At 34.7% G+C, this 13362-nt stretch overlaps 1 protein-coding gene across 7 annotated transcripts in view; it reads left to right on the forward strand.

Annotated features, from left to right (window-relative positions):
- Window positions 1-13362, forward strand: part of Phf14 (PHD finger protein 14) — a 150586-nt gene that overhangs the window by 58797 nt on the left and 78427 nt on the right. For all 7 annotated transcript variants that reach the window (XM_069996581.1, XM_069996585.1, XM_069996583.1 and 4 more), the window contains 2 exons: window positions 1868-1918; window positions 2037-2158. In XM_069996581.1, the coding sequence (XP_069852682.1) occupies window positions 1868-1918; window positions 2037-2158 (173 nt within the window). The remainder of the gene's footprint in view (window positions 1-1867; window positions 1919-2036; window positions 2159-13362) is intronic.

The raw sequence follows: 13362 nt of genomic DNA on the forward strand, positions 1-13362 counted from the left end.
TTGGAAGTGGAGCTATGGCTCACAGTGGTAGAGTGCTAGACTTGAGCAAAAATTGCTCAGGGATGGTTCTCAGGCTGAATTCAAGGCCTATGACTGATCAAAAAACAAACAAACAAATAAAAGTTGATAAACATATGAATCCCAGCTTAATGATATTATGTTGTAAAAGTAATAGTTATTTATAATTTTGACATTTAGTTTATATGCCAAATAAATATTTCCAACCTTGGGAAAGTCATGATACCTTTGAGTTAATGCTAAATTGAAAAAAACAAAAAGAAAAACAAAACAAAAACCTAGCTCTGAAAAACCATGAAAATATTTTACTTTTACGTTTTAGATACAGTGTATCAACACTATCCCTCTGTCTCTATCCCTGTTTTTATCATCTCTTTTCAAGTAAAAGTAACATAGACAGATTAGAAACTAGATGATCTAATTATCCTCCAAGCAAATGCATTTGTTCAAAAATAACACAGCAAAAAATAAAATCAGTACCCATTACTGACTTTTTACTTATTTCTGTACTGATTATCTGATTTATGAAATGGTAACCCTTCTTTATATCATCTTGTGAATTTTATAGTTTAATTTACTTTTATTAATAATTGCTTACAAACTGTAATGTAGTTTGGAATTGAGGCTTGAATTGATCAATCATGTGGAACTTCTAGCACTGCATCTGTATATCCTAAAAGGTTTAAGTTCTTCCTTCTTCCACATACTGCCTTCATACTGCTTTATTAATTTTGTTTATAATTTATATCATCCATAAAATATAATATGAAATGGTCTCCTTATGGATTCTTGTATATGTTTAAGATGAGGCAAACTCTTCATTAATTATAATTTATTATATAATCCTATATTTTGCTTTTGCTTTTTGCTTTATACCATATCCCATCTCTCTTACAAACTCTCTTATGTTTATGACTCATTGAAGGACATCATAATTGAAATACCTTGCTTAGGCAAAATTTTAAATGAGTTCTTTTGAGGCTTTACGCTTATAGTTGTTATTATGTCCTTAAAAATAGAAAGAAATCCATAGCTTTCAAAATTTTCCTGGCTTCAAAACTGGTGGTTTTGCATAGTTGTATTTGAAATTAAACCATCTTCTAAAAGTGTATTAATTTGGTAAATACTAAAGATGTATGCTATTATTTATTTTGATAGCATAATAATATAGATATAGATATGTAGATATCAAATTAGAATCAAGTAGTAGTTGGAATTTCTTTTCACTGGGCATAATCCTATAATGTTTTCAATTGTAAGTAATGCTTATTGAGTTTTATGATGTTATTGTTCATTTAGTAATTTTATTCATCTCTTCTTGGGATTAAATTATTAACTTTGGAGTTAACATTGCAAGAACAATGATTAGGTTTAAGAGTTGAGATACTGGTTTGAGGATTTCCTCTCATACACTTATGGTATGACACCAACAAGTCATTTCTCTAGATTCCTTTTTCTGAGATGGTGTCATTTTATATTCTTCCTTTTCTACCAGGAAATTATGTTCCTTGTGTTAAGTTATTACAAATATATAGCAGTGATTACCATTGGTAATAAATGAACTTAATTTAAAATAGCTGTTACAGATAATTAAAAATATACGAGTTCATTTTAAAGTGATAATTTAATAATGCATACATAGTTACAGGTACTTGTTTATTTCAGTGTAGAGGACTGTCATTTGCTATGCTTTTCTTTTATGATATAAATTGTAACAAAATGCAATGAAGCCATATAATACTAATTAGAAATGCTAATTTTCTAAGTATTACTTTTTCAGTAACATTTATCAGAGAAAGTTTGTTTTATTATTATTTAAACATTAGATGTTTTTGTGCATTTCTTTTAGAGAACAAGAGGACGAAAACGAAGTTTTGTTCCTGAGGAAGAAAAGCATGAGGTTGGAATAAGTTAAGCACTTTTTATAGTCTGTACTTTGAGATACTTTCTTGTTTGAACTTATTTCTGTTTCCCTCATAGTCTGATTTGGTTTTGTTTTATTCTCTCTTTTGTGGCAGGAAAGAGTTCCTAGAGAAAGAAGACAAAGACAGTCTGTGTTACAAAAGAAGCCTAAGGCTGAAGACTTAAGAACTGAATGTGCAACTTGCAAAGGAACTGGGGACAATGAGAATCTTGTCAGGTAAGTGAAATGCTGAGACCCTGCCTATAGGGATTCAAGTCCTGCATTCATCATTTTCTCATCACAGATAAAATGAAAAAAAAAAAAAAGACCCAAATTACAGCATGGAACCTTTATAATATTTTATTTAGGGAGGACAGTAATTCAGAAACCGATTTTCTCCATTCACTAACCTGCCACATGTGATTATACTCTGGATGTAGATGTGAATAAGTGATAATCTCAATTTTGAACACAAAACAATTTAGTTTTCTCTTGGCAAAAAAAAAAAGGTGACAATGCTTTATATAGAGGCCAAAAATTATAATTTAATGTAGACTCCTGTATGTATTATTTATTATGTTCATCTCATAAGACCATAGTTAATAAAATGGGTTAGCATATTATAAAAGATGAAGTATTAACAAGGTAGACCATTTACTGGCAGGGGATCCATTAGCACTTCCTTATTGTTTTACCAAAATAAATGTGTTAAATGCTTCTTTCTTGTGAAATAAAGAAAGGTGAAAAGATGGCGGAGGTGAATTTTGGTTTTTGTTTCTTTCTTTCTTCATTGTTTCTTTGTTTTATTTTGGTACTTTTCTTTCTTTCTTTCTTTCTTTTTTTTAAAAATCAAACATGACAGTACTCAAGAATCTCAGGGATGGTGCACAGTGGCTATTCTTGAAGGTCAGAGCCTTCTAATTTTAGCTACTTGCTTATTTGCTGGAATGAAAACAATTACTCAAGGTGCCTAGTGCGATGGGGGAGAAGGTTGTTCAAAATTGGCACTAGACTTTCAAAGGCAGTTGCACAAGGTTCTCCTAGTACGCTTTCTTTCAAAATTTGTTTTTAGTAATGCCCTATTAAATTAACTGAGACAAAGAAGCCAAACATTTCAAAAAGAATAATCGTATGTTAATAAGACAAATGTATTAATATTGTATTTAAAGACTTAATTTGAAAATGATGTCATTTAATTTAGTAATTAAGAACCTAAGTACCTAGCTTCAAAGGATGTCTTGCAGTTTTAAATATATTAGTTTTGAAAAACTTATCTAGAAGATAAAGTAAAAATACAGCTCCAAGGAAGAAATACAAAATGCTTTAACCAAGCTAACAATTTCTGTAATATTAGGATAATGTTTCTTTAAGTAATTTATGTAGAGTCTCTGGGAGCTATCCTGAGGAATAAGTTTATTGAAATTTAGAGTGAAGTAGTTCCAAATTTAGGTGCTATTTACGAGCACTTCTGATCATAGGGTCATTTTTGTAGTATGTTAGTGGTGAAATCCGAGGCTCAAACAAAATTCAATGGAGTATATGAAACTATAAAAAAGAAACAAATTAAAAATAACAAGATTATATAATAAATAAAATTCAGTACATGGAAATTTCCTTGGGGTTGAGAATCATTTGTTTCACATAGTTTGACAGTTACTGAACTGCGGATTTTAAGTTATTTGAATCTATATGCATTTGGACCATCTTACTACAGTTTTTAGATACTAGATTGATTCAGACCTTTTCATTATAGGTGTTACACATTTTTATCAAGCTTTGTTTATTTTTTACATAACCCAGGAAATGAATATGATTTTTTTTCAAAAATGACTTTGCATGTTAGGTGTGATGGATCATATCTAAATTTTTAGCTACTTAAGTGGCTGAGCCTGAGAGGATAACTGTTCAAGGCCAGGCTGGTCAAAAAGTTAGTAATACTTCATCTCAACACATTAAAAGCTGGGTGACATGGTGTGCACCTGTCATCTCAGCTCTGCAGTAAGCATGGATAGTATGCGGACAGCCCAGGACAGACCCTAGTTCACAAATAACCAAAACAAAATGGTCTAGAGGTGTGGCTTAGGTGGTAGAGCACCTGCCCAACCTGCATGAGACCCTTATTTCAGTCCCATAATAAAAGAAAGGGGAAAAAAAGACCACTCCATAGTAGGGCATTTCCTGCTTTTCATATTTATTTGTCTTGAGAAAAAGTAGGATTCATCCGTCTTGATAAGATCTTTGAAAAGTGTTAAAATACACAATATCATAAAATACCTCATAGTTTTGTAATGCTATCCTTCTGTTAAAAATGATTGAGTTTAAGCAATGTTGTTCTTGGATTAAAGAATAATTTAATATAAGAATTCATTGCTTTAGTAAAAATACTACAGCTAATATTTGCGATTTTGCCTAATATTTATTTTGGAATTGTATTACTCTGTCAGGAATCTACATTTTTATGATTATGTTGTATCTTATATATTATGTATTTTCATGATACATTTTAAATTTAAATTTAATTTTAATTTTATGATATTTTTAATAAGGCTTTATTTTCCACAAATATGTATTTCAGTATTTGGTCAGAAATGCATTGTTCTCATTGTGTGTGCCTATTGGGTTCTCCTATAAAGTTAAAACTTTTATTAGTTTACTGAATATGCTGTGCTTGTTTTTACAAGTTTTTTGAACTAATATGCTTAACTGTATAGCTTGCTCTTTAAGCAGCTTTGATTTGGAAAACACTCTTCTCTGTAATTCAGGCTATATAGGAAATCCCTTAATTATTTTGGTTGCTTTTATTTGTATGTGTTTTTATATAAATTTACATGTATAATTTTTTCATATCATTGGAAATTTGCATGCAATTCATCTGTAAACTATAATTAGTAGTTACCAGCTGGTATTTTCTGCTTTACCTCCAAGTTTTCCTTAGGTGTTTAGTAAATGATTTAGTAGTTCTGTTCCTCTGTTTATCCTCTATTGTACATGATCAAAATCTTATTTTGTTCACTTACGTATCTTGTAAATAATTGTGAATGATAAAATCCTTTCCACATAAAGTATTAAGAGTAGTATTATTTACCCTCACAAAGAATACATATGTTTATATTGATACAGGGCTATAATAATACTGATTTTTACTTCTCAGGAAATGTATGTATCCTGTTTTGGTGTATAATTATTTCTAAATTATAGGGGCAAAATTAAATTTGGAATTTGTCATTACGTGTCTGTGAAAGTATCAGCTTAAGCTATTTCTACCAGCTGCAGAAAATAAGACTATTATTAAGGTACTAAAGGAAAAGATATTTTATAGTCTCTTAACAGATGTTTTAATAATACTTCCCTTTTGACATCCACTTTTTAATCTTAATTGAAAATTGCTTATTTTCCTTTAAAAATATATTTAAGTTATTCATAAATGTACCATTTAAATGCTAAAGACCAAATCAAAACTGTTGAAATTCTGAGATCTCTGTTAGGCCTATATCTGCTCTGGGAGAGATCTTTATTGTACTTGTCCACTTAGTAGGTCCTCATTTATATTTGTTCCCACATCTATTGCTCATTAAATGCTTGATAAATTGTTAATAAGTAAACTTCATATACATTAATAGCTCATTAATTCTTTTGCTGAGTTAATTAAACTTTGGCTATTATAATGTAATTGGAGGACAAATTGAATCACTAAGTGTTTAATATAGATGTTTAGAAGCCTTAACAGTGGAGGATTACTCTTTGTCAATTTAGTATAGTGGAATGTTTTGTGTGTAAAAATGTGTTAGGTAAGGCAGTAATAACTTCAAATTTGAGATTAGTTGATGCATCTATGTGAAACTAACAATGAAGTGATTATTCTCATTGAACATGTTTGTAGGTTTTTAAGGTTATCAAATAACAATAAGACTAAACTTCTAAACTTCATTTTTTTGTAAACTAAACTCAGTGTGAAACATTTAATGGGAGGAAAAAGAGCAAATATTTTCATAGAATTAAAAATCTTATCATTTAGGCGTCCTTTTACATAGTATTTTGTATTATGGTATTATTTTGAATCATTGAGAATAGGAAATGAATAGTAAATGTGAAGCTAATAATTTTGCAGCTAATTCTACACTATCAAATGCTTACTAGTTTCCCCTTATCTGAGTATATGGAAAATTATATAAATATTGAGCTATTTTAGATACAACATAAGGATGGCAGTTTGTTTTCTAAGCAGAATTGCTACCACTTTTTTTTTTTTTTGCCAGTCGTGGGGCCTGAACTCTGAGGCCTGGGCACAGTCCCTCAGCTCTTCAGCTCAAGGCTAGTGCTCTACCACTTGAACCACAGTGCCACTTCCGGCTTTTTCTGCTTTTGTGGTGCTGAGGAATCGAACCCAGGGCCTCATGCATGCAAGGCAAATACTCTACCACTGAACCACCTTCCCAGCCCTGCTACCACTTTTTGTCTATTTCACATTTCAGACATATAACTTGAATGTTCCTCCACTAATAAATTTAATCTTGTCACATATTATTAGGAACAACAGCATGGAATATATATATATATATATACACATACATATATATATATACACACATATATACATATATGTATATATTTCAAGTCTATTTGATTATTCTAATTAAGATTATTTTGCTTTTTGCTTTTTTTTTTTTTTTAACCAGTCCTGGGGCTTGAACTTAGGATATGGGCACTGTCCGTGAGCCTCTTTGTGCTCAAGGCCAGGCCCTCTACCACTTGAGCTACAGTGCCACTTTTGGCTTTTTCTAAGTAGTTTATCGAGTCCTATGGACTTTCCTGCCTGGCTTCTAACTGTGATCCTCAGATCTCAGGCTCTTGAGTAGCTAGGATTACAGGTGTGAGCCTAGTGCCTGGCTGCTTAAACAATTTAAATTGATTTTCTGGGCCAACTAGTATGGAGTCTTGTAAATTGCTTGAGTTATAATTGACATGGTTTTCTCTCTGACAAGCTAAAATTAATGATAAGGTACTTACTGTTTTCATACAGCTTTATTTGAGTGAAAAATGAATTACTTAAATTATTTTGAAATGTAATCTAATCTGGAGACTATGGTTATATCTTTAATCCTAGCTGCTCTTTAATCCTAGCTGCTTAGGAATGTGAGATCTGAAGTATCGTGGAGAACAGGAGTCAACTGGAGAAGAAAAAGTCTGTGAGATTCTATCTTCTATTAACCAGCAAAATGCTGGATTGGAAGTCTAGCTCAAATTGTAAAGTGCCAGTCATGAGCAAGAAAGTTGATATAATAATCACTCTTAATGGTGATGAAGTTCTTTCTTTCTTTCTTTCTTTCTTTTTCTTTCTTTCTTTCTTTCTTTCTTTCTTTCTTTCTTTCTTTCTTTCTTTCTTTCTTTCTTTCTTTTCTTTCTTTCCTTCTTTCCTTCTTTCTTTCTTTCTTTCTTTCTTTCTTTCCTTCTTTCCTTCTTTCCTTCTTTCTTTCTTTCTTTCCTTCTTTCCTTCTTTCTTTCTTTCTTTCTTTCTTTCTTTCTTTCTTTCTTTCTTTCTTTCTTTCTTTCTTTCTTTCTTTCTTTCTTTCTTTCTTTCTTTCTTTCTTTTTTTGGTGCTTTTTTGGTACTGAGGCTTTACTTCAAGGCCTGGACACTGTCCCTGAGATTCTTATGCTAAAGGCTTATGTTCTACCACTTGAACCACAGCTCCATTTCTAGCATTTTGGTGATTAATTGGTGAAATAGCTTCACAGATTTTCCTGCCTATGCTGGTTTTGCAATCTGAGGATCTCAGTGTTGTAAATAGTTAGGATTATATGTGTATCAGGAAATGATGATACATATGTATATCATTTGGACACTTTTAAAACTAAGAAACACAAAGAGGTCTTAAAATAATGATGTTTTCTAAAATTTTCATATGCATTACAAGTCATTTCTTACACAAAGACATTTCTGGAGACATTTTTGTTTCTACTGTTATTTTTTTTGACAGTTTCCAGGATAAATTTTCTGTTTTAGTTTGCCTTTTACTTTTTTTTTTGGTTTGTTTGATTGGTTGGTTATGGGGCCTGAAGTCTGGGCCTGGGTGCTGTCCCTGAGCTCTTCAGCACAAGGCTAGCGCTCTACCACTTGAGGCACAGCGCCACTTCCTGCTTATGTGGTGCTGAGGAATGGAATCTAGGGCCTTATGCATGCAAGGCAAGCACTCTACCACTGAGCCACCTTCCCAGCCCATGTCTTCCACATTTGAGACAAGGTCTTGATGATGTGTAGCTCAGAATGACTTTGAAGTCACTATATGAAATTTTTGTTTGTTTGTTTCTGCTCACAGTGCTACTCTACCACTTGAGCTAAACTTCCATCTCCGCTTGTTTTTTCTAGTTACTTGAAAATAGAATCTTATGAATTTTCCTTTGTGTGCTTGCTTTGAACTCTAATCTTCATGGTTTAGCCTCCAGAGTTGGATTACAAGCATGAGCTATTGGCACCTAGTTCAGGATAGGGTTTTTTTTTTTTTGTTGTTGTTTGGTTTTTACTTGTGTTTTTGTCATTGATAAGTAGATTGAAAACCTTAACTTTTTTTTTCCCCTCGGTTGTGGGGCCTGGGTGCTGTCCCTCAGCTCTTCAGCTCAAGACAAGTGCTCTACCACTTGAGCCACAGCACCACTTGCAAATTCTTAACTTTTAAAGGAAATTTTTTTTATCTTACATTTTCCTTTAATGTTATCTTTAAGTAGTTGTACAAAGGGGTTTTAATTCAATGTAACAGTTTAGAAGTACAATGTATCTTTTTTTTATTGTGAAAATACTGTACAGAGGGGTTACAATTACATGGGCAAGATAGTGAGTACACTTCTTATCAAGCATTGTAGCCTCCTCCTTTGTTTACCCTTCCCATCCCTTCCCCCCACCCAATCCTCCCCCCCCCAAGTTGTAAAGTTCATTTTGACATGACAACTTGTACTTCTTGACTTGTTTTTCCCCTTCCCCTCCACAAATTATACTGACATAAAATACAGTGAAAGCAGGGGTTATACTGTGGGGGAGGGACATACAAAGCAACTAAGAAATAATCTTATAATTGCATTAGAAACAAATGCATGAAAGAAAAAAAACATTTAAAATACATATCTTAGGGTTCATTTTCCTAACATCACCTTATCTGACCTTTTCTGCTTGACTCAGACATATACTAGATATTGCAAATAAGGGAAACCATGGGACCTATGTTTCTTTGGGCCTGGCTTATTTCACTTAATATCATTTTTTCCAAGTCTTTCCATTTCCTAACAAATGGGGCAATGTCATTCTTTCTGATGGAGGCATAGAATTCCATTGTGTATATATACCACATTTTCTTGATCCATTCATCTACTGAGGGGCATCTGGGTTGGTTCCAGATCTTAGCTATGGTAAATAATGCTGCAATAAACATAGTTGTGCTGGTAGCTTTAGTGTGGTCTTGTTTGTAAACATTTGGGTAAATGCCCAACAGTGGGACTGCTGGGTTATAGGGGAGCTCTATGTGGAGTCTTTTGAGGAACCTCCATACTACTTTCCAAAGTGGTTGAACAAGTTTACATTCCCACCAACAATGCAGTAAGGTTCCCTTCTGTACACATCCCCTCCAGCATCTGTTGTTATTAGAGTTCTTGATTTTTGCCATTCTAACTGGGGTGAGGTGGTATCTTAATGTTGTTTTGATTTGCATTTCTTTTATGGCTAGGGAGGTTGAGCATTTCTTCATGTGTCTATTGGCCATCCTTCTTTCCTCTTCAGAGAAGTTTCTCTTTAAGTCTTTTGCCCACTTATTTATTGGGCAGTTGTTTCTTTGAGGATTTGTTGTTGGGGAATTTAGTTTTTTGAGTTCCAAGTATATTTTAGATATGAGATCCTTGTCCATTGTATGGCTAGTGAAGATGGAATATCCCTTTTCTCAAATTTGGCTAATTTATATCTAGTATAAATTTAACTGTGTTTCCCTTTTTTTGTTGGTGTTTTTGGTCATGGGGCTTGAACTCTGGGCCTGGGCACTGTCACCTTCAGCTTAAGGTGAGCGCTCTACCAGTTGAGCCACAGCACCACTTCCAGTTTTCTGGTGGTTAATTGGAGATTAGTCCATGGACTTCCTGACTGGGCTGGCTTTAAACAGTGATCCTCTGATCTCAGCCTCCTGAGTAGGTATGATTACAGGTGTGAGCCACCAACGCCCTGCTGGGTTTACCTCTTTGAAATGATCTTGAAGGAATAGTGATTGTTTTGCTCATTTTGGTCTTCAAGCACTGAGTGAAGAATGACCATTATACAATGGTGAGTCACTTATATACTTTGTAAGAAATTGCATTAGGAAATCTTTGGCAAGATATTTAATCTTCCAAATATTCATGTTAGATTTAATATAGAAGAAACTGTATCATAGACAGATATCTGTAAAGAATTGTCATTGACTAGCACTCTACTAAATAAGCCATGCTTTTTTTGGGGGGGGGGGGGTCCGGTCGTGGGGCCTGAACTCTGGGTCTGGGCACTGTCCCTCAGCTCTTCAGCTCAAGGCTAGCGCTCTACCACTTGAGCCACAGCGCCACTTCCGGCTTTTTTCTTTTTGCTTATGTGGTACTGAGGAATCGAACCCAGGGCCTCAGGCATGCAAGTCAAGCACTCTACCACTGAGCAACCTTCCCAGCCCCAATGAGCCATGCTTCTAACCCCAAGTTTGATCACCTAAATTCAGACAAATCAATCATTAGAAATTATTTAAAAATTTAAATATAAGAATATAATGTCCTTTTCAAGCTTTATTTTCTCCTATTTTTTTATTTTTATTTTTTAAGTGTGAAAATACTGTACAGAGGGGTTACAATTACATGGGCAAGATAATGAGTACATTTCTTATCAAGCATTGTAGCCTCCTCCTTTGTTTCCCCTTCCCATCCCTTCCCATCCTCTCCCTATCCCCCCACCCAATCCTCCCCAACCCTCTCTCTCTCCCCCCCACACCAAAGTTGTAAAGTTCGTTTTCGACATAATGATTTGGACATCTCATTGTTGCAATGGGTCCACCTGTATCCCTAGTTAAACGATTTATTTTTCCCCTTCCCCTCCACCAATTATACCGACATCAAGTACAGTGAAAGCAGAGGTTATACTGTGGGGGAGGGACATACAAAGCAACAAAGAAATAATCTTATAAATGCATTAGAAACAATTGCATGAAAAAAAACATTTGAATACATATCTTAGGGTTCACTTCCCTAACATCACCTTATCTGACCTTTTCTGCTTGACTCAGACATATACTAGATATTGCAAATAAGGGAAACCATGGGACCTATGTTTCTTTGGGCCTGGCTTACTTCACTTAATATCATTTTTTCCAAGTCTTTCCATTTCCTAACAAATGGGGTGGTGTTATTCTCTCTGATGGAGGCATAGAATTCCATTGTGTATATATACCACATTTTCTTGATCCATTCATCTACTGAGGGGCATCTGGGTTGGTTCCATATCTTAGGTATAGTAAATAATGCTGCAATATACATAGTCGTACTGGTAGCTTTAGTGTGGTCTTGTTTGTAAACATTTGGGTAAATGCCCAAAAGTGGGATTGCTGGGTCATAAGGGAACTCTATGTGTGGAGTCTTTTTTTTTTAATTTTTATTTTTTATTGTGAAAATACTGTACACAGGGGTTACAATTACATGGGCAACATAATGAGTAGATTTCTTATCAAGCATTATAGCCTCCTCCTTTGTTTCCCCTCCCCATCACTTCCCAGCCTCCCTCCCCTTCCCCCCGCCCCTATCTGGAGGTTTTTGAGGAGCCTCCATACTGCTTTCCAAAGTGGTTGAACAAGTTTACACTCCCACCAACAATGCAGTAAGGTTCCCTACTGTACACATCCCCTCCAGCATCTGTTGTTATTAGAGTTCTTGATTATAGCCTTTCTAACTGGGGTGAGGTGGTGTCTCAATGTTGTTTTGATTTGCATTTCTTTTATGGCTAGGGAGGTTGAGCATTTCTTCATGTGTCTATTGGCCATCCTTCTTTCCTCTTCAGAGAAGTTTCTGTTTAAGTCTTTAGCCCACTTATTTATTGGGCAGTTGTTTCTTTTGTTGTTGTTGTTGTTGTTTGTTTTTTTTGGGGGGGTCCAGTCGTGGGGCTTGAACTGTGGGCCTGGGTGCTGTCCCTCAGCTCTTCAGCTCAAGGCTAGCGCTCTACCACTTGAGCCACAGCGCCACTTCTGGCTTTTTTCTGTTTGCTTATGTGGTGCTGAGGAATCGAACCCAGGGCCTCAGGCATGCAAGGCAAGCACTCTATCACTGAGCCACCTTCCCAGCCCCGGCAGTTGTTTCTTTGAAGATTTGTTGTTGGGGGATTTCATTTTTTGAGTTCAAGGTATATTTTAGATATGAGACCCTTGTCCATTGTATGGCTAGTGAAGATCTTCTCCCAATCCGTAGACTTTCTATTGATCTTGCTAGCTATGTCCTTTGCCATGCAGAAGCTCTGCAATTTCATGCAATCCCATTTCTCCAACCTTTTTTGATTTGTTGTGTTTCTGGGTCTCTATTAAGAAAATTTCAGCCTGTGCCAACAAGACCTAGTGTTTCTCCTATTCCATCCTGTAATGTTTTCAGAATGTCAGCTTTGACTTCGAGGTCTTTGATCCATTTGGAGTTGATTCTGGTGCAGGGTGATATATAAGGATCTAGCTTTAGTTTTCTACAAGTAGTTAGCCAGTTTTGCCAGCACCATTTACTGAAGAGGCTGTCTTTCTTCCATTCTATTGTTTTAGCTCCCTTATTGAAGATTAGATGGCTATAGGTCTGTAGGTTCATTTCTGGGTTTTCAATTCTATTCCATTGGTCCTGAGGTCTGTTCTTATGCCACTACCAAGCTGTTTTGATTACTATGGCTGTATAGTAGAGTTTGAAATTTGGTATTGATATTCCTCCAGCAGTGTTCTTTCTGTTCAGGATCGTTTTTGCTATTTAAGGTCTTTTATTGTTCCATATGAATTTTTGGATTGCCTCTTCTATTTACTTGAAGAATGAGGTTGGAATTTTGATGGGTATCGCATTGAATTTGTAGATAGCCTTGGGAAATATTGCCATTTTCACAATGTTGATCTTTCCAATCAAGTCGCATGGGAGTTTTTGCCACTTTCTAAGTTCTGTTTTGATTTCCTTTTTCAAGTTTTTAAATTTTTCATCATAGAGGTCCTTCACTTCTTTGGTTAAGTTAATTCTTAGGTATTTTATTTTTTGTGGGATTATTACGAATGGAGTTGCTTTCCTAATTTCAGCCACACTTTTCTCATTGTTGGCATACAGAAAAGCCATTGATTTTTGAGGGTTAATTTTATACCCTGCTACTTTGCCAAAGTTTTGAATCACCTTGAGTAATTTGGGAGTGGAGTCTGTGTGATTCTTTAAATACAAGATAATATCATCTGC

Source organism: Dipodomys merriami, unplaced genomic scaffold (assembly GCF_024711535.1).
Source record: "Dipodomys merriami isolate MVZ:Mamm:240054 unplaced genomic scaffold, mDipMer1.0.p SCAF_5, whole genome shotgun sequence".
Taxonomy (NCBI): Eukaryota; Metazoa; Chordata; class Mammalia; order Rodentia; family Heteromyidae; genus Dipodomys; species Dipodomys merriami.